Source organism: Hippopotamus amphibius, chromosome 16, assembly GCF_030028045.1.
Source record: "Hippopotamus amphibius kiboko isolate mHipAmp2 chromosome 16, mHipAmp2.hap2, whole genome shotgun sequence".
Lineage (NCBI taxonomy): Eukaryota > Metazoa > Chordata > Mammalia > Artiodactyla > Hippopotamidae > Hippopotamus > Hippopotamus amphibius.
Window position 1 is genome coordinate 64,076,247 of NC_080201.1, and position 17,864 is coordinate 64,094,110.

Here is a 17,864-nt window from a genome sequence, read left to right on the forward strand (position 1 = left end):
TAGGCCCCGGCCTTTTCATGGGAGGGGGTGGCCGTTGCCGCGGAGACAGGGACGGGGACTCAGGGGAGCCGGGGCGCGGACGGGCGGGCGGGAAACGGGGAGGTTGGGGAGACAGGGTGTAATCAGCCCCGCGGAGGCCGGGGTGGGGGGAGGGCAGAGACTGCTGTGGACTAGGGAACTCGGAGGGGCAGAGCTCCGGGAAAGAGGCGTGAGCGCTACTGATGAGCTGCTTGGACTAGAGGCACGGCGGCAGGAGGCGGGACTCAATGACCTCTTCCGGAAGCGGCCGACGATGCGGAGCCGGGCATCTCTGAGCGGAGGTTTCCGCCAGGAGGCGGTAAAGCGTAATGATCGGTCTCCCGGAAGTGTTCGCTACGTCGCTTGCTGCGCCTGCGCGACGAGAGGGGGCGGGCGCGCTTGGGCGGTTGCCACGGTAACCAGGAGAGGGCGGCCTTGCTCAACGTTCGGGAATGCAGTACCTTCCCTGGATGAAGGGAAAGACTTGCGCAGGCGCGTTGGGGGCCCTGGAACCGGCCCCCATTCCGGAGCAGCTGAGCAACCTCGCCTCAGGCCGGCTTCCACGCAGGCGCAAAAGCCCGTCTCGCGCCCCGCCTCTTCCACCCTGCGCAGGCGCACAAAGCCGCGCTGGCAACCTCCGCAGCGGCCGCGCGCACTCTTCACCCCGCTAGCTGCTTTTGTCTCGCGCAACCTTCTTACGCCTTTCTCAAGATCAGCCCTTCTTTTCTTCCCCTTTCCCCACCCGGAGAGCCAGGTGCTGAGAGCCGGGACCCTTGCCCTTTCTACGTTTCCCTTCCCCTGATCCACCTCGCCTCCGTCCTCCCTCCCTTTTCGGTTCCCGGAGCCGGAAGGAGTCGAAGCGCCGACGGAAAAAGCCGAAGCTGTCTCCCGTGAGTGAGGCCTTTCCGAAGCGGTGCGGAAGGAGCCGAAGTTTTCCGAGAGGGGAGGAGGGTGTTCTTGGAATCTCCGGAAAGAACCGAACTTTGGAAACGCGCTTCATCTCTGGCTGGATCCGAGGGCGAGCGCCGGAAAACTTCGGAAAGTGCCGAAGTCAGGGACGGTTAGGATTGTCGGAAGTAGTCGATTGCTTGGACAGGGTCGGTGGAGAAGAGCGGGGAGAATCTGCGTTAGCAGTCAAAGACTGTTACAGTTTGAATTTTCGGAATAAGCCGAGTTTTTAGAGAGGGTTGGGTGCAGAGGAACGCGAGGCTCTACGGAAACATCCGAACGTTGAAGAGCCAATATCCGAAAAGTTACGAAAACCTGGGAAGGCGGTGAAACCTACGTTTCGGGTGTTTTCGGGAGCAGCCGTAGCCGCCGGTTCCGACGCTTTCCTTTACGGTCCGGAAATAGCCGAAGCGTTTCGGAGCCAGGCCCTGGGGGGAGGGGCATCTCGTGGGCGCGCAGGCGGGGAGAGGGGCGGAACCGGGGTGGGGCGAAGCGGGCGGTCCGGGCTTGATTAGGTAGGAGGCGGTGGAGCGCCGGCAGCGGCCGGAAGTAGCCGAAGCAAGCGGCGGAAGTCGCCGAAGCGGCCGGAGCGGGCGCGCGGCAAGGCGAGGCGAGAGCAGTACAGGGCCCTCCGCGGCCGCCTCAGCATGTCGGACTTCGACGAGTTCGAGCGGCAGCTCAACGAGAATAAGCAAGGTGAGGGCGCCGGGGGCGCGGGGTGGCGGGCGGGGCAGCTTTTGGCTTCCCTCCGTGTCCCCCGCCATTTTCTCCCTCGCTTCCCCCTCCTCTCAGGGCCGCGGGGCACCCCCTCCCCCCCATCCCGCGGCGCGCGCCTCGCTCACGTGACCGCCCGGCGTGCCGCCGCGCGCGGGAGGGGAGGGCGGGGGGGGGGCGGCGGGCGCGGGCCCGGACGCATGCGCGCGGCGCTCCGTTCCGCGCCCCAAGTGGTCCCCGGCGGAGGCGACGCGGGCGCGGCAGGCTCGCCAGGTGTCCCTACGCGGATATACGTTTTTTAATCTGGAAAGGCGATTATACAGACTGGGTCCCGCAACCCCTCCTTTTCTCCCGCTGCCCTGGCACTTCCGCTTCCGGCCGGGCCCGTGGCCCTGGTCTCCACGCCCCCTTTGTTCCAAAATGGCGGTTGTGGGCACCCCTCACGTGGGCGCGGGCCGGGCCGCACGGGGGGCGCTTCTCGGGCCGTCGCCCTCTGCGCCTTGTGCTCCCGACCTGCTGTCGTGGGGCGCCGGGGTCGCGCGTGTGGAGGCGGCCACGTCGTGCGTGCTCAGGGTCCTTCCCGCGCGCCCGCGCCCTCTCTCGGGGCTCTGGCTCTGCCTGCAGTCCCGGTGCGGGGCGTCTGCTTCCGTCCCTCCCCGGCTAGAGGGGCGGACCCCGAGTCCCGTGCGGCCGCCCCGCGGGCGCCTGCGCGCACCCGCCTTGGTCTCAGCGTGGGGGGGAGGCTGGGCCAGGAGGGGGCCCGGTTCCCGGGAGGGGCAGGCACGTCCCCTCGGCGACGCCGCGTCCAGCCGGGCCGTGCTCGTGCTGGGTAGCTGGGGGCCCCGGGAAGGTCAGCACTGGGAGCGGCGTTAGGTAGCAGGTTTCTCCTCGCTGCTCCAGTGTGAGGGAGGAAATTTAAGCCGAGGCAAGGTGGCTTTTAAGCTGCCGGTTCGGAGGGCTGAGTGAGGGGCGCTGGGACTTCCCTCTCGGCCCAGCCAGGAGTTGGGGAGCGGCGGCTGGATTAGGGGACGACGCTGGGGCAGAGGTCCCGTTTCCCGCGCGGCGTCTGTACGTGCGTAATGGGCCGCTTAGGAGCACGGGCTTTGGAGGTGAGCAGACCGGGGTTCTAGTGCCTACGTTGCTGCTGAGTAGCTGTGTGCCTATGTTTTTCTTTGTGTAGGATGACTTTTTTTTGGTCGTTTCTGGGGTTTTAGAATTAACGAGGGTGATAGTAGTGACAGTTGCAGTTAACCTTTTAAGCCCATGCCATACATCAGGCACTTTGTTAACTTTTTCTGTAGTTTTTCTAAATGGGTTTTTTAACAGCCCTGTGAAGCTGAAGTGATTTCCTGCTCTTTGCAGAGGAGGAAACGGAAAGTTTAAAAACTTTCCCAGGTTTCAGCTGGTCAGAGGCAGAGCTGAGATTAAATAGGGTAACATATGTAAAGTGTGTGGCGTGTAGAGTGGCATACGTTAAGTACCCAATAAGCGGTATTTTTTATTGTGAAATCATTCCTAGTGTAATCTCTTGCTTAGCGAGGAAATGTAGAGGCAGGTTTTCAGTTCATTCAGAGATCGGGAAGGGCAGGGAAGAGTGCTTTCCAAACGTTCTGTTGCCAAGTCCCGCACCTGGGGGTAGACGTGAGTTTCATTTAAAGAGAAAACCGAGGTTTAAAGGTTTGGTTGCTGTTGCATGGTTTTGTGCAGAAAACCTGAAACCGATCCTGAGTCTGCCTGGCTTCAAAGTCATGTTTCATGAGGCTGGACAGCCAGGTGGAACTGATGGAGCCTTCCTTGGGGCACTTGGAGGTGTGCTGCCTGATTTCTGCTTGGGTGTCCCCACTGGAACTGGGAGGTTAGGCCCTGAGCCTTGGCATGTCCCTTGGGTTGGTGGAGTTGTTCCCACAACAGTGGCTGCGGCATTTTGAGCAACCGCAGCTCCATGTCTGTTCTGATCTGCTGGATCAGTGTATGTGTTGGGGGGTGGGTTACTCTTGCCTTGAGGGGAAGCTTTGCCCATGTGTTGCTTTGCCCATGGGTCTTTGTGCCTGTGGGTCTTTGTCTCTGCGGTCCAGCCTTCTCCAAGTCTCAGCCCCTGTCTAGTGCACCTGTCTCCAAGGAATTAATTTCCTTGTCTGTGTCCCAGGCACCCAGCAGGCGCCACTGCTTCCTCTGTGTGCGTCCCTCTCTGCCTGCTTGTCTTTTTCAGGGCTAAGCAGGAACGGGTCTCCTTGCAGTCAGTCCATTTTACAAGTGTGCAGCCAAAGGCTCAAAGCCTCAGGCCAGAGCTCCTCTGCAGGCCCAATGCCGTGACTGTGCTTACTTCTAGCTTCAAGCTGCTTACCAGTTTTCTCCTGTCCTCTCCTGGTGTCAGTCTTCCATTTATTTATTCTTATTTTTTGTTTTTGACATACAATATATTTTTCACGTTTGGTTTTTTCACTTTAAAGTCTCCAAGGAGGCAGTCCTGCTGTTAGTGGTTCCAGCCAAGCCTTAGAGTGTTCAGTATTGCCCCCCTGCTTAGCTGCCCTTGCTGACATTTCAGGGTTCACGGTTCAAGCTTCACCATTTCCATGCATTTTGGCCATGGGCAAGTCACGTGACCTCCTGGAGTGTGGGTTTTCTCATCTCTTACGTGAGGGATGCCCCCCCCCCCCATGTTTTCCCAAAGTAACAGTAAGGATGGAGTGCAAATAAAATTAGCACTCAGTGTGGTTTGGGTTGTATCGCAAGGTTTGCTAGAGTGTTTTTTCCTTTCTAAGGTACATGTTTACCCTTTTACAGTGGTTCTGGAGTTAAAATTCTTTCATAAAAGTGCACATGTAGTTGCATCAGAAAAACACGTGCGGTGAAGCAGTAGGGATGAGGCTAAGGTCTAAGGCATCCTACCCTCTCCTTATTGTCTTTTGTCTGTCCATCCATCCTTCCCCACCCCCCCCCCGCCCGCCAATGCGTGGTACAGTTAACTAGTGTGTGAGGGGTAGTTGAGGATGATTAAGGAATCAGTGGTGTTTTTGAACCAAGGAAACAAAGTGCAAACAGCGTGGTGCAAGAGCTGCACCACTTTCAGATGGGGAGAGGTCTGCTGGGAGCCGAGGTTCTGTGGCTTTGCTGACAAGGATGTGCTCTGTTCCTGGGCACCATCCACAAGGCGGGTCGGGGGATGTTCAAGGAACCAACTAGCGGCTGGTGCGGAGTTCTGGAGAAAGCCCCCACCCCAGGTCCTCCTGTTCTTGGTCCTGAGGGAGTGTGGGAATGGGGGGCAGTGGGTGGGCATCTCCTTCTCCAGCCCAGGTTCAGGAAGACGCGCCTCCCCAGAGAAGGGTGTCCTGCATTATTCACCTGGTGGGGTGGGGATGGCTTGGGTTTCCCTGCTTCCTGGGCATATCAGATCCTGCCTGACCGCTGGTGCCTGACCTCGGGCGCTGATGGTCGGGCTGTGGGGGCCAGCTGGTTGAGGAGGTCTCTCCTGTGGGGTTGCTGGGTTCCTTCAGGAAAACATCATTGGGTCTCTTGATTCCCCAGCGTCTAGCCCTGCCCCTCTCAGGGACGACCCTGGGGTCAGGCCCCTCAGCCCTCGAGGGGGACCAGGAGCCAGCCTCCTCTGTCTTCTTTGGCTCCCCAGCTCCTCCTGAGCATCCTCAGGTACCTTACACCCCGGGGGCACTTCCAGGCCCTGTCCCCTCAGGTAACCAGCTCCCGCCCCGGTCCCCAGGGTCCTTGGACACGAGTGTGGACCAGGAAGCCTGCTCTCCCTTCCTCCATCGAGCCCCTTCCCCTCGGGGGTGGCCTCCCTGGGGCTGGGGCAGAGCCACCAGTGCGCGGGTGGGCTGGGCCACGTCCTCCCTCAGCTTATCCTCCCCCTGCCTTGCCCAGAGCGCGACAAGGAGAACCGGCACCGGAAGCGCAGCCACAGCCGCTCGCGAAGCCGGGACCGCAAGCGCCGGAGCCGGAGCCGGGACCGGCGCAACCGGGACCAGCGCAGCGCCTCCCGGGACAGGCGGCGCCGAAGGTACCAGGGCGGGGCGGGGGCGGCTGCATCCCGGGGCCCTGCGGCTCCTTTCCGCGCGGATCTGGGGGCGGCGCTGCTGTGTGTGTCTGAATCAGTTTCTTCCCTGTTCCTGGGGTTGCCTTCAGTTTCTGGTGGGTCGTTGGTGCAGCAGGTTCCTTATCTCGAAGGCGAGTCTGGTGACAGGGTGTCGCTCTGTCTGTTCCTTGGTGAGGGGCTCCCTCCCCTTCCCTGCCTCCGGCCCCTTTTTCTCCCGCCTCTGCGGTTCTCTGGGGCTGTTCCGGGCTGTGCTCTGCACAGCCCCGTCTCTGCCCCTGCTCCTGCTTGGGGACAGGTTTCTGCTCTAACACCTCTTCCCTCCCCAGGCTCCCCTCTGTTCTTTCTGCCCCTTAGGTGAGGAAGGGCGGGATAGGTGGAAGTCCTGCCTTCTCCCAACTCAGTCTCTCCAGCTAGAAAGTGGTCTGTCTGGCCCTTCCGCCCTTTCTCTTGCCTGGGGGGGCGGGGCTTGGGGGAACCGGCAGGGCCGAGGGGGCCCGCTTGCTGCGTGTGTTCACCTCGGCCCTGCCCCAGCCCTGGGGCTCAGTGCCCTTGGGGGGGGTGTGGCGTGTGGGGAAGACGAGGGTCCCCAGTCACCCCTCCCCATACCTTTCCCTCCCACCCCCAGCAAACCTTTGACCAGAGGCGCTAAAGAGGAGCACGGTGGATTGATGTGAGCTTCTCTTCCTGCCCCTTCCACCCCGATGTCCGTTCCCGTCGCCTCCCTCTCCCTTGTGCACCCTGCCCTGTCCTCGTCCAGCCCTGGCCCGAGCACTGGGGAGAGTCCACCTGCCTTGAAACAGCACCCTCCCTGGGCCTGGGCACGGCCCTGACTGGGATCCTCTCCCTCCTGGAGAGAGCCGAGCTGGGGGGAAGCTGAGGGGAGCCTGGGGGGACTCGCAGGCCCACCTTTGGTCAGACTGAGGTTGCCCTGCCCCGCTCTCCCCTCCCCCCTCCCCCAGTCGTTCCCCCCGCCATGAGAAGAAGAAGAAGGTCCGTAAATACTGGGACGTGCCACCGCCCGGCTTCGAGCACATCACCCCCATGCAGTACAAGGCCATGCAAGGTAGGCTCCGGCCGCTGCGCCGCACCTGATGGCCGCCTCGTTTACTGGGGTGGTTGGGAAGCGGAGCCTTGACCTTGGGGAGGGGAGTGGGGGATGGGGTTTGCACCCTGGGCCTTTTGGTCTCTGCCTTTTGAAGTCCTGTGGCAGCAGGCCCTGCTGTGGAAGTTGACTGCAGGGATGAGGCTGTCAACAGATCTGGCTTCGCAGAGGTGCCAGTTGCCTGTGTGCTGGAGGGCACTGCTGCGGAGCGGGTCCACGGGCGCTCTGACGCCCTCTAATCCCGTCTGTTCCTCTTGAAGCTGCCGGTCAGATTCCAGCCACCGCCCTTCTCCCCACCATGACCCCTGACGGTCTGGCTGTGACCCCAACGCCGGTGCCCGTGGTCGGGAGCCAGATGACAAGACAGGCCCGGCGTCTCTATGTGGGCAACATCCCCTTTGGCATCACAGAGGTACTGCCCTCCCCCTGCCCTCCCCCTGCCCCTACCTCTCCCTGTCCCCCTCCTGTTCCTCCCCTTCCCTCCATTCCCTCTCCCAACCTGCACGGGTCAGACTCTGCTCCTGCAAGACCCCCCGGCCCCCTCCCAGACGGACCGATGGAGTTGAGCCAGCCAGGGGCCGGGCTGGGGGTGGCCCTCTCCCTCCCTCCTCTTCCCCTCTCCCCTCTCCCCTCCCCTACCTCCTCCAGCAACCCAGGGATCAAGCACATACATGACGTCCCTACGAATCCATGAATCCGAATCCGTGTGGAGAGAGACAGAGAGGGAGACTCGGACACACACGCTCACACACACGCTCACACACACGCAGACGCACGCTCCCCTCAGTGTTTCTGACACGCCTCTTGTTCTCTGCCGCCTGTCCCCCATCCTCTCCCCACATCCCTCCCATGGTCGCTGTTCTGTTATTTTTGATCGCCCTGCCCTCCCCCCACCTTCCCCACCGCTCCTCTCCCTCCCCCTCTCCCCCACCCCTTCCCGTGGCACCCCGAGAATCCCGAGATCAAAGAGTTGTTTCCATTTCTCTTTAAAGTGAAATATTGTGGGGCTGAGATCCCTCGTAGCAACAAAAAGTTTGCTACCATCGTCGAAGGCAAGTAAGGTCCATTCTGACTTTCTCAACCTGCACTTTGCTACATTTGATAAACCAGCCCCCGGACTCCAGGGCCAGATCCCTCCACATCACTCTTTTCTCCTCCCCTCCCGCCCGCCCTTCCTTCCCCCACCCTCTGCCCTGCGCTCCCCTCCTCTCGCCCTCTCCCCTGTCCCTTTGCTCCTCTCTCTCTGACTTGGGTTTTCTTTGTTCTGCCTGCTGCTGCTGTTTCCACTTTCCTGCCATTTCTCTCTTGCTGTCGCCACTGGATGTTTCTTTTTCTCACATGTTCCATCTCCTCGTTCTCTGTTTTATGTTTTTTTTGTCTCCACCTGTTGTTTCCTTGCATCTTTTTGGAACATCTTTCTCCTCCCCGTGGTTGGGGCCCTTGGCTCTCCCCACACCTCCTGTTCCACCTCCTGGCCCCTGCCTGTCCCTTGCTGCTGCCTCCCCTCCGTTTTCTCTCATCTTCCTCCTGCTTCTGTTCCTACTATGGATCTGTATGCCCCACCCGTACTCCACTGTTCCCTTACCTCCCACCCCCTCCCTCCCCTCATCCCTCTCCCCTCACCCCCAAACCCCTCTGTGTCTCCCTCTCTCACCCTTCCCCTCCTCTCTCCACCTCCCTTCCCCCGCCCCCCCCTGTCTCCTCTTCCCTCTGCAGGAGGCCATGATGGATTTCTTCAACGCCCAGATGCGCCTGGGGGGGCTGACGCAGGCCCCCGGCAATCCCGTCTTGGCAGTGCAGATTAACCAGGACAAGAACTTTGCCTTCTTAGAGGTGAGCTGGGCCTGTGGTGGGGTCAGGCCAGCCTCTCTGCAGCAGCCCTTGTTCCCACTGCGCCCTTCTGCAGTCTGTTCTCCACCAGGTTGCTGTTTCAGAGCCCTCGGGGGGTGGGAGGCTAGCCGACCACTCACCCTGCCCCTCACCGTCTCCTTTTCTTTCCTTTAGTTCCGCTCAGTGGATGAGACCACCCAGGCCATGGCCTTCGACGGCATCATCTTCCAGGGTCAGTCGCTGAAGATCCGCAGGCCTCACGACTACCAGCCCCTGCCTGGCATGTCGGAGAACCCTTCTGTCTATGTGCCTGGTGAGTGGGGGTTTTGTCCCCCCTTTGCCCCTGGGGCCCAGCTGGAGCGAACGGGGGAGCGCTTCAGAAGGGACATGTCTTCTCATCCAAGCCCGCGCACTTTTGGAAGTTGGATGTCTCTCCATCTGGCAGAGATGGTGCTGGGCGCCCAGAGAGGGTGAGCTGTGATCTGCTTAAGGACGCACAGCTTGTTAGTGGCGGAGCCAGGACTAGATCGAAGGTGTTGTGGGAAGTGAGGGGGCCCCCTGCTGGGGACCGGGGTCCACGTGAGTGCGTGTGAGCTGTGTGGATGAGCTCCTGGTGTGGGGTCTGACATGTGGATGTCCCTCACCTTATGTCTTGGTGTGTCTTTCAACCCCTGTGTTCTGGGCCGGTCTCCACAGCCGTGTTCAGTACTGTCCTCGTTTGGTGGGTAACGTAGCAGACCTGGGGTTGGCAAAACTTTCTTTTGCGAAGGGGCAGAGAGTAAACATTTTTTGTTTTGTAGGCCATACAGTCTCTGTTGAAGTGATTCCGTCACGTGATTGTAGCAGGAAAGCAGCCATGGGTGCTGCCTAAGCGAGTGGGTGTGGCTGTGTCTCGTATGCCTCACGGACACTGGTGTTTGGGTGCTGTGTAACATTCACGTGTTGTAAAATAACCTTTCAGAACCCTTGCAGGCTGTACAGAAACAGGAAGCGGGCTGGACTTGACCTGCAGGCTGTTTGCCGACCCCTGTGGTTGCCTGCTGGGTGGCAGTGAGGATTTGGACCTGTGCGGGTCCCCATCGGGGTGTCAGGAGCGCTGTGGGCTTGGAGGAGCTAGTGCTGTTGTAGCTGAGCTGGGGGCCTGGGTCTCAGGCAAAGGCTGGGTGAGCACTAGGGTGCTCTGGGTGTGGGGGGCCTGAGCCACGCCCTTGGGGGTTAAGAAAGTGGGGTTCTGTTGGCTGAGGCTTTGCGCTGGAGGACACCTTTTGGGAACTGGGTCAGCTCTTCTCTTTGAAACGGGGTATGTGGCACCTTGGGACTCAGGGCTGGGTCCCTGCTCATCTCCAGTGTTTCCCACCAGAACAGTGTGGGTAAACTCAGCACGTCTCTTTAACTTGTGAAAACCCTGAGGTGCTGCTGACACTTTGACGTGTGACGTGCACGTATGTCTGCGGGGCCATCTCCCAGATCAAGCTACACAACGTTCCCTTTTCCCTCTTCCCAGGGAATTCAGTGTTTTTTAACTCATTCCTGTTTATGCAAGGAGCCCACCGCTTGCCCTGCTTCCTGTGCCAGGCAGAGTCTCAAGTGTGCCCTGTGGATCAGGTGTTGGTCTTCGTGACTGTCCTGTAGTACAGGGTTGGCAAGTGACAACTAGGGGCCAAGTCTTTAAGTAAAGATTCCCTGACACATAGCCACTCGCATGCGGGCGTGGTTTGCGTTGCTCTCATGCTGCAGTGGCCTTTGACTGTGGTAAGTGCTGGGTCCCCTCTCACCGAGGAGGGGAGTGAGGCAGGGACTCCGAGCAGTGACTTGCTCAGAGGTGTGATGGCTGGGATTCCAGGCGGGGCAGCTTGACTGCAGGGTGTGCCTCACCATCCCCCATGCTGCCCCCACCTGTCACCTTTCTCCTGGGGGAACTGCAGGCACTGCAGAGGAGGGACAGTGCTTGGTCGCAGGCTCTGTTACTATGGCTGATCTCGTCTCTGGGATTTGCCACCCCAGAGAGGCCCAGGGGTCCAGCCGCCAGTGACGGGTGAGTCTGTTCCTTCCTTGGGCCTGGGGACTGGCAGGAAGTGTGATTCTCCCTGCAGGTTAAGCATTCTCTGATTTAACTTTGTAATAAAGGTGTTATTTTGATCTCTGTTCCAACAAAGAAGTCAATTTTATGATTATAGGGAAGAAGCATTTGATAAAGTTTGACAGAAATTCTTGGTTGGAAAAGAAACAGTTTAGGAACCTGGAAGGTAACTTTTTTATCTTGTTAAAAGAGAAGTGACCTGAAACTGGAAACGTGCATCATCTGGAGTGGTGGGACCTTACCTGTGCTCCCCGGCGTCAGGCCCAGCTGTGCGGTGGGGCCCTAACGGTGGAAGCTGGGAGCAGGACGGCACGGTCGTCTTTGAATTTGGGAATTTAGCTTCACTCTGAGCGCCCGCCCTGGGCCAGGCTCGCCCCGCGGTTGAAGGGCGAGTCCGACTCTGCCGCAGGAGGCTCCTCCCCGTGGGGCTTCCTCTGCTCCCCCAGGGGCACCCTGCAAGCCAGGGTGGGAGTGCCGGGCACAGGAGTGCGCGAGGTGGTCACGGTCCTCTGCCGAGAAGGAGGTGACGCCACAGCTACAAGAAAGGCTTGCTTGATCTCTGGGGGTCCAGGGCAGCCTTGGGGGTGGGGGGTGAGGCTTTAGAGCTGAAGGGGAGAGGTAGTCTCTCGGGAAGAGGACAGGTGTGTGAAGAGGGCGGCTCCCAGAGCTGGCACATTGTCAGGAGGTGAGCTGATCAGAACTCTGTCGTTGGGCACCAGCACCAGCCTGGGTTCCCAGTTTGCATCGTGCTTTCCTGGTCATGCGACCTCGAACAGACCCTTCTGCCTGCAGAACGGAGCGTGCGTGGAGGGTCTGCAGTGGCTGAGGGGCCGACATGCTGCTCCCTCGTGCTGGTGCAGTCTGGCCTTTGTGGGGCTGTGAGCCTGGCCGCCAGCCTGTGTGCAGTGCACGTGTGGCTCTGTCGTTCTCAGCCACACGCTCTGCGGTGGGTGCGAGCTTCTCCCATTTCCACAGATGAGGTCACTGAGGCCCAGAGGAGCCTCACTCAGGGCTGTACCCCAGATTGGAGCCCAGGGAGCCCGGCTCTGGTGCCCTCAGTGCTGTATGCTTCCCTGGGGTGTGTGGTAGGGTGGGTGGCTCTGCGACTCTTCAGTCGTGTAACTGCAGCCCATGTCCTCATCTGTCCTCATCCTGCGTTAGGCAGAGTGACGGCACCCTTGCTGAGCCCTTTGCTCCCTGAGAGCTGCCTGTGAAGTTGGGGTCCTGGAGTGTGACCTCAGGTGACAGCTGCTCCCTGTGCCTGTGTCTTCCTGTCGTGCTGTGGGTAGGACTCGGGGAGCATTGAAGGAGTAGATGGGAGTTTGGCCAGTGGCTCCTGGTGTGGAGTGCTCAGTGCATAGCCCCTGCTTCCCGATGCTTCTGCTCACCTGCTTGCACAGGCGGAGGGCAGCATGAGCTCCCTGCTGGGGCTGGGCTCGGACAGTTGGATCTGCAGGGCTGGAGGGGCCAGACGGGTGGGATGATGGTGAGAGAGGGAGCCCTTCTGTGGGCATAGTGGCTGTGTGTGAGACGCTTTCCTATCCCCCGTCTCACTTGCTCCTCCCCACGGTCAGGAGGAGGTGGGGGCGGGGGAGGGGCTGGTGCGGCTGGCAGTCGTGGGCCTTGAACTCTGCCCAGTCGGGTGGGTGGTGGTCCATGTTTCTGTCCTCTTGTGTCCGGCCGGTGAGCTGGAGCTCTGCATAGTTCACGCCTCATGGGGAGGCTCCAGGAATTGAAGGACAGCATGTTGGAAGCCTGTGAGATGTGGGCCTGAGTCCTGGCAGGCCCCTGAGTCAAGCTCAGTGGTGAGGGCGGGGTTGAGGGTGGATGCACGGTCGTTAAACCTGTTCAGCTGATGTGACCCCTGCCTTGCCAGGGGGCTGAGTGAGCCAGCGTGTCGCAGCCCTCACAGACACCGAACAGCAGGCCCCTCTGTGTTCACACGTGACTGAGGCCAGAGCAGCTCGGGACACCTGCAGCCGTGCTGAGTGCAGGCCCACGGGGAGAGGGCGGGGAGGCTTCCTGGGGAGACCTGGTCTAAGCAGAGGGTGTGGGGGGAGGGCTCTGAGTGGAGGCCTGAGGGTGGAGGAGGGGTGATGTAGCCTCATGAACCCTCCACAGCAGGCTGCAGACAGGCGGCAGGTTGCGGTGTGAGCTTGGGTCTCTGAGCCCAGGGCCGCCAGCTTGCTGCTGTGCGGTGCCGGTGTCGCTGCGTGTCCCGGGAGGGGAGTCTGCCGGGGTACTCCTCAGAGGCACGGCTGGAGCGGGTGTGCGCATGGGAGGGATGTAGCCTGATTTTGCCAGTCAGGCGCTCCTGACCTCTCTCTCGAGACATCCCTCAGGGTCCCCTAGGGTCTGTGTAACGACCTGATGCTGGGACTCAGTCCATCTGCTCCCTTCTCCCCTTAGGAGTCGTGTCCACCGTGGTCCCAGACTCTGCCCACAAGCTGTTCATCGGGGGCTTACCCAACTACCTGAACGATGACCAGGTAGGCCCTCCGTCTCCTCCCGCCCCTCCCCCTCCACAGCCTTCAGCCAGGCAGACTCTGACGGCGTCTCGGCCTGCCACAGGTGAAAGAGCTGCTGACATCGTTTGGGCCTCTGAAGGCCTTCAACCTGGTCAAGGACAGTGCCACGGGGCTCTCCAAGGGCTACGCCTTCTGTGAGTACGTGGACATCAACGTCACAGATCAGGTGAGCCCCGGGCGCCTGCGCTGGCGTGTCTGTCCTCACCCCCACCCTGCTCTGTATCCTCACTGAGGTCTCCCCTATTCAGAGTGGGCGGGAGGAGGCCAGCCTGAAGCAGGGTTGGGTGTGGGGGCCCCTTTCCCTCGGTTCTGACTCTTCCCAAGCTCTCACACTTTTGCCTTCCCCTCTCCCCACCAATGCCCGACTCAGGGGTATTGGGGCTTGGGGGGAGGTACCAGGCAGCCGGCCGCTGACCTGTATCTCTCCCCTGCGCCCCTCGCCCCTCGCCCTCTAAACGCAGGCCATCGCGGGGCTGAATGGGATGCAGCTGGGGGATAAGAAGCTGCTTGTGCAGAGGGCGAGTGTGGGTGCCAAGAATGCCACGCTGGTGAGCCCCCCGGCACGTCATCTTCCATTGGCTAGGGGGACAGCTGGGGGTGGGAAGGGGCTGGGGGGCGGGGTGGGTCCTTCTGAGCTCTGCCCCCGCTTTCCTGGGCAGTGCTGGGAGCGGGCGCCTGGGCCTCTGAGGGCAGGGCACGGTCTCTCCCTGGGACGGCATCTGAGGGAGGGCTGGGGGGAGGCGGGCCTGGCGGGGCCGAGGGTTGAGCTGCCCCGTGACGCCCCCTCCCCTGCCACCCCACAGAGCACCATCAACCAGACCCCTGTGACCTTGCAAGTGCCCGGCCTGATGAGCTCCCAGGTGCAGATGGGCGGCCACCCGACCGAGGTCCTGTGCCTCATGAACATGGTGCTGCCCGAGGAGCTGCTGGACGACGAGGAGTACGAGGAGATCGTGGAGGACGTGCGTGACGAGTGCAGCAAGTACGGGCTTGTCAAGTCCATCGAGATCCCCCGGCCTGTGGACGGCGTGGAGGTGCCCGGCTGCGGGAAGGTGCGTGCGAGCGCTTGTGCGGGCCGTGTGTTGTGTGCCCCCCCCCCCCCCGCTCCGTGCACACACACAAAAGCACCCATACCCACCACTCTGAGCCAGAGAGTGCGGGGGCTGGAGGCAGCGGGCGTGCAAGTACAGCTGTGACCGAGGACTTGCCTCTGGCCTCTGTAGCGAAGCAATGTTGGTTCAAAACCTGGCTTTCATGTGATTCTGTGCCAGTGGTTCGGCCTTGTCTACGGAGGGGGGAGAAAAAGTGCTGAACGTCGCCCCCGAAGCAGCAAACCCACCAGTGTCTTCTGGGTGCTGAGTACTCTGCTAAGCTCACCTGTGTCTATCCTGAACTCTCACAGCAGCTCCCGAGCCCTTTCTCGCTTGAAGGGCTTAGGTTTCTGTTTTTTGGGGTCTGATTCTGAGCCCACCGAGTCATGCCTGTGACACTGTGCCAGCTGCCAGCATCTCATGCCCCCCCCTCGGGAGTTGGGGAGCGTGTGTGGCTTGTGGACCCCCAGCCACTCGCCTTGTGTGTTGGCGGGATCCCGCGAGTGACAGCGTGTGTGCTGCCCAAGGTGGTGCCTGGGGGGAACAGGATGGCCCTGGGCGCTGTGTTCAGGAGGGTCAGGAGGTGGTGAGGCCCAGGTGACGCCCAGTTCTCGCGGCCGGCGGGTGGGGGTCCTGGGCAGGAGGCAGCGAGGAGGCTGGTGCAGCCGGAGGGGAGTAAATCAGAGAGCAGCGGGGCCATGTGGGTCCTAGGAAGTGTTGGGTGTTCTTTTGAGTGAGAACCGGGGGGAGCCTTTGCAATGTCTTAAATGTGGGGGAAGGTCTGGCATGTAGAGATGGCCCCTTAAAGGTGGGGGGTGGAGCACAAAGCAGGGAGTCACCCCAGCCCTGCAGTGCTGGGGATTTGGAGGGGCAGGGGTGACAGCCGTGCGATCTTTGGAGCTTTGGAACTAACAGCTGTGGTCATCTCGGTGAAAGATGGTGACCTGATCTAGAGCAGTGGCAGGAGGATGGTGAGGTCAGTGGCCTGTAAGTGCCTGCACCCTGGTGGCTGATGTGGGTGTCCTCAGGAGATGGGGGAGGAGTTAGTGAGATGCTCAGACGTCTGGCTTTAGTGACTGGGCAGAGATGGCAGGGAGGGGGACGATGGTCATTGTTGGGGGCTGGCTTTGAGCTCCTGAGACCCCAGAAGAGATGTTGTGGGGGGCAGTGGGCTGGACGGAACTGCTTTCCAAGTGTGAGGTCTGGTAGACACCTCATGCCCGCTGGCGTGTGTGGCTGGGTGGACTTGCAGAGAGCAGGGGAAAAGCATCCCCGTTGGGGGCAGAGGGGCCGGGCAGGGGCAGGAGGAGGGTGGGCAGCGTTTGGTCCGGCCTGCCCTCCTGCTGCTGCTCAGGGCTGCACTGCAGATGCTCTGTCCCTGACAGGTCAGTTTCCTTCGTGCGGTCGTTGCCCGAGAATGGAGGAGCCTGGCTTGCCTGGGGGCTGAGGACATAGTTGTTGGGGGAACTGATGAAAAGACCCTGCCTGGTCTCTGGGATCAGACTACGTGATTTGTTTTTAAACTGTATTATTCTTTTCAGAAACATAGGTAAGAGTAGAGAGGAGCTGTGGTAGTGTTAGAGGAACGTTGTAGTGCAGTAGTTAAGTCGTGCGGTAGCACGTGTAGCAGTATCACAGGGCCCCGTCGCTCAGCTTCAGGTGACTAGTATCTTGTCTGCCTTGGTTTCTGCATTCAGCTCGCAGTCCCCTCTTTTTTTTTTTTTTTTTTTTTTTTTTGCTGAAACAAAGTGTCTCATGTATTAAGTACATTTCTCTGTCTCAGCTACTGCTGTCTCAGGCCTGGTAACTCTTGCTTTGGGGTCTGTGCTGTGCACGGTAGCATGTTTAGCCCTATCCTAGCCTCCACCCACTAGATGCCAGTGGTGTTACACACGCCTTTGTGACAATGAAAATCATCTCTAGACATTGCCAAACATTCCCTAGGGACACATTTACCTTGGTTGAGAACTAGTGCTATAAAGGGGTGATTTAAAAAATTTTTATTTTAGCGAAACCACACAATACCATTAGTACATTAACAAAATTAACGTTGGTGTATGTCTACCCTGACCATCTTCAGATTTCCCGTACTGTCTCATTTAAAAATGTCTTTTTTACAGCTGGTTTGATCGAAATAAGGAACCCTGCAGTTTGGTTTCAAATTTTCTTAGGGGCACGTTTCACAGAATCACCCATGTTCTCAATTAGGCTGGTTACCACCACCCCCCCCCAGGCCCCCGGAAACTGATGGTTCAAGCAAGATAGGAAGCTTGAGTAGATCAGGTGCAGGTTTTTTCATTTGAATCAACCTGGTTGTGAATACTAATTTCTCAGCTTTCCCTACTTGATCCCTGGTCTGCGGGAGACACCCATGGCCCTTGGGGTGGCTGGGGGAGCACCCAGCATGGCGCAGGGGAGACACTCAACACAAGTGGCGCCTCTCTTTGCGCCTGCCCCTGCCCTTTGGGGCTCTTGACTTGAGCTTGACTTTGCTCTCATTCTCCATCTTTGTCTTCTGTCAGTCTTTGATCCTGGAGTGCTGGAGGATGTTTGGGTAAATGTCCCCAAACTTGCAGTGAGGCCCTCTCCTCCTCCTCCTCCCTCCCACGGAGTTCTGGGTTTGGGTGGATGTGCGCTGGTTGCTGTGAGTGAGCTAGCGCTCATCCTTGGAGGCCAAGAGGCCTTGGTCTTCACAACCTGCCTCTTGTTCCCGCAGATCTTCGTGGAGTTCACCTCTGTGTTTGACTGCCAGAAAGCCATGCAGGGCCTGACGGGTCGCAAGTTCGCAAACAGAGTGGTTGTCACAAAGTACTGTGACCCCGACTCTTACCACCGCCGGGACTTCTGGTAGAGGTGGCGGGGGAGGGCAGGGGTAGGGCTGGCTGGGGGCTTCTCCCCCTCCTGCTCCCCCTCTTTTCCCCTTCTGAAGACATGGGCAGAGGAGTGACAGCCGAATGACAGCCGGCAGCAACTGGAATGGCAGCAATTAAGGGTGGGGGTGGGGTGGGGGTTTGGGGCGGGGAGGGGCTGGGGAAGTGCGCACACAGACCCACACAGACACGCACCCGCAGACACGGAGGGAAGGGGTGGGGAGGGTGCACAGCGGGGTGGGGTCGGGCCCCCGTAGCCCCTCCCAGGAAGTCTCTCCTCCCCTATACCCCTCTTCTCCCCTTCCCCACCGTAGAAACAGCCTGTTTATATTTTATGGCCAAACTATTTTGAATTTTGTTGTCCGGCCCCGGTACCCTGCCCTCTCCCCTTCAGGACCACAGCTCCCGTCCTCTTGGCCTCTGGTCCTCTTCCTGGTGTCCTCCCTGGTTTATTACATAGTTGACTCTCTCCTTTTTAGTCTCCCCGGACCTGCCCCCACCCCGTGGTCCCTGTCCCTCTCCTACTCTGTGGCAGTTTCATATTTGCTAAGACGAATTTGCTCATTAAACATTTTGTTGTATTTTACTTTATGGAGCTGCTCTGTGTTCGGTGTGTGTAACCGTCTCCCCTCCAG

At 59.9% G+C, this 17,864-nt stretch overlaps 2 protein-coding genes across 3 annotated transcripts; one reads left to right on the forward strand and one right to left on the reverse strand.

Annotated features, from left to right (window-relative positions):
- Nucleotides 1–14: 14 nt before the first annotated feature.
- On the reverse strand, nucleotides 15–1,410 carry LOC130838199 (uncharacterized). Its single transcript, XM_057710933.1, has 3 exons — nucleotides 1,304–1,410; nucleotides 480–1,012; nucleotides 15–390 (listed from the first exon to the last, which is right to left on the reverse strand). Exons 1-3 carry the CDS (start codon nucleotides 1,408–1,410, stop codon nucleotides 236–238), a joined length of 795 nt encoding a protein of 264 aa, XP_057566916.1. The 3' UTR covers nucleotides 15–235.
- On the forward strand, nucleotides 1,002–17,815 carry U2AF2 (U2 small nuclear RNA auxiliary factor 2). 2 transcript variants are annotated; one of them, XM_057711693.1, is made up of 12 exons: nucleotides 1,002–1,662; nucleotides 5,557–5,692; nucleotides 6,354–6,398; nucleotides 6,688–6,791; nucleotides 7,091–7,242; nucleotides 8,547–8,663; nucleotides 8,835–8,973; nucleotides 13,150–13,229; nucleotides 13,312–13,434; nucleotides 13,730–13,828; nucleotides 14,072–14,320; nucleotides 17,076–17,815. In XM_057711693.1, the coding sequence occupies exons 1-12, from the start codon at nucleotides 1,614–1,616 to the stop codon at nucleotides 17,208–17,210; spliced, it is 1,428 nt and encodes a 475-aa protein (XP_057567676.1). In that variant the 5' UTR covers nucleotides 1,002–1,613; the 3' UTR covers nucleotides 17,211–17,815. The 2 variants fall into 2 exon arrangements, with proteins under 2 accessions (XP_057567676.1, XP_057567677.1); XM_057711694.1 differs by having other exon boundaries at nucleotides 13,730–13,816.
- Nucleotides 17,816–17,864: the final 49 nt, after the last annotated feature.

Coding starts and splice junctions, on each gene's coding strand:
- LOC130838199 (XM_057710933.1), bottom strand. CDS start 1,410: ATGCCCCTCCCCCCAGGGCCTGGCTCCGAAACGCTTCGGCTATTTCCG. Junction 1,013..1,303: donor CTCCCGAAAACACCCGAAAC/GTAGGTTTCACC, acceptor CCAGAGATGAAG/CGCGTTTCCAAAGTTCGGTT. Junction 391..479: donor TTTCCCTTCATCCAGGGAAG/GTACTGCATTCC, acceptor CTCGTCGCGCAG/GCGCAGCAAGCGACGTAGCG.
- U2AF2 (XM_057711693.1), top strand. CDS start 1,614: ATGTCGGACTTCGACGAGTTCGAGCGGCAGCTCAACGAGAATAAGCAA. Junction 6,792..7,090: donor GCAGTACAAGGCCATGCAAG/GTAGGCTCCGGC, acceptor TTCCTCTTGAAG/CTGCCGGTCAGATTCCAGCC. Junction 7,243..8,546: donor TCCCCTTTGGCATCACAGAG/GTACTGCCCTCC, acceptor TTCCCTCTGCAG/GAGGCCATGATGGATTTCTT.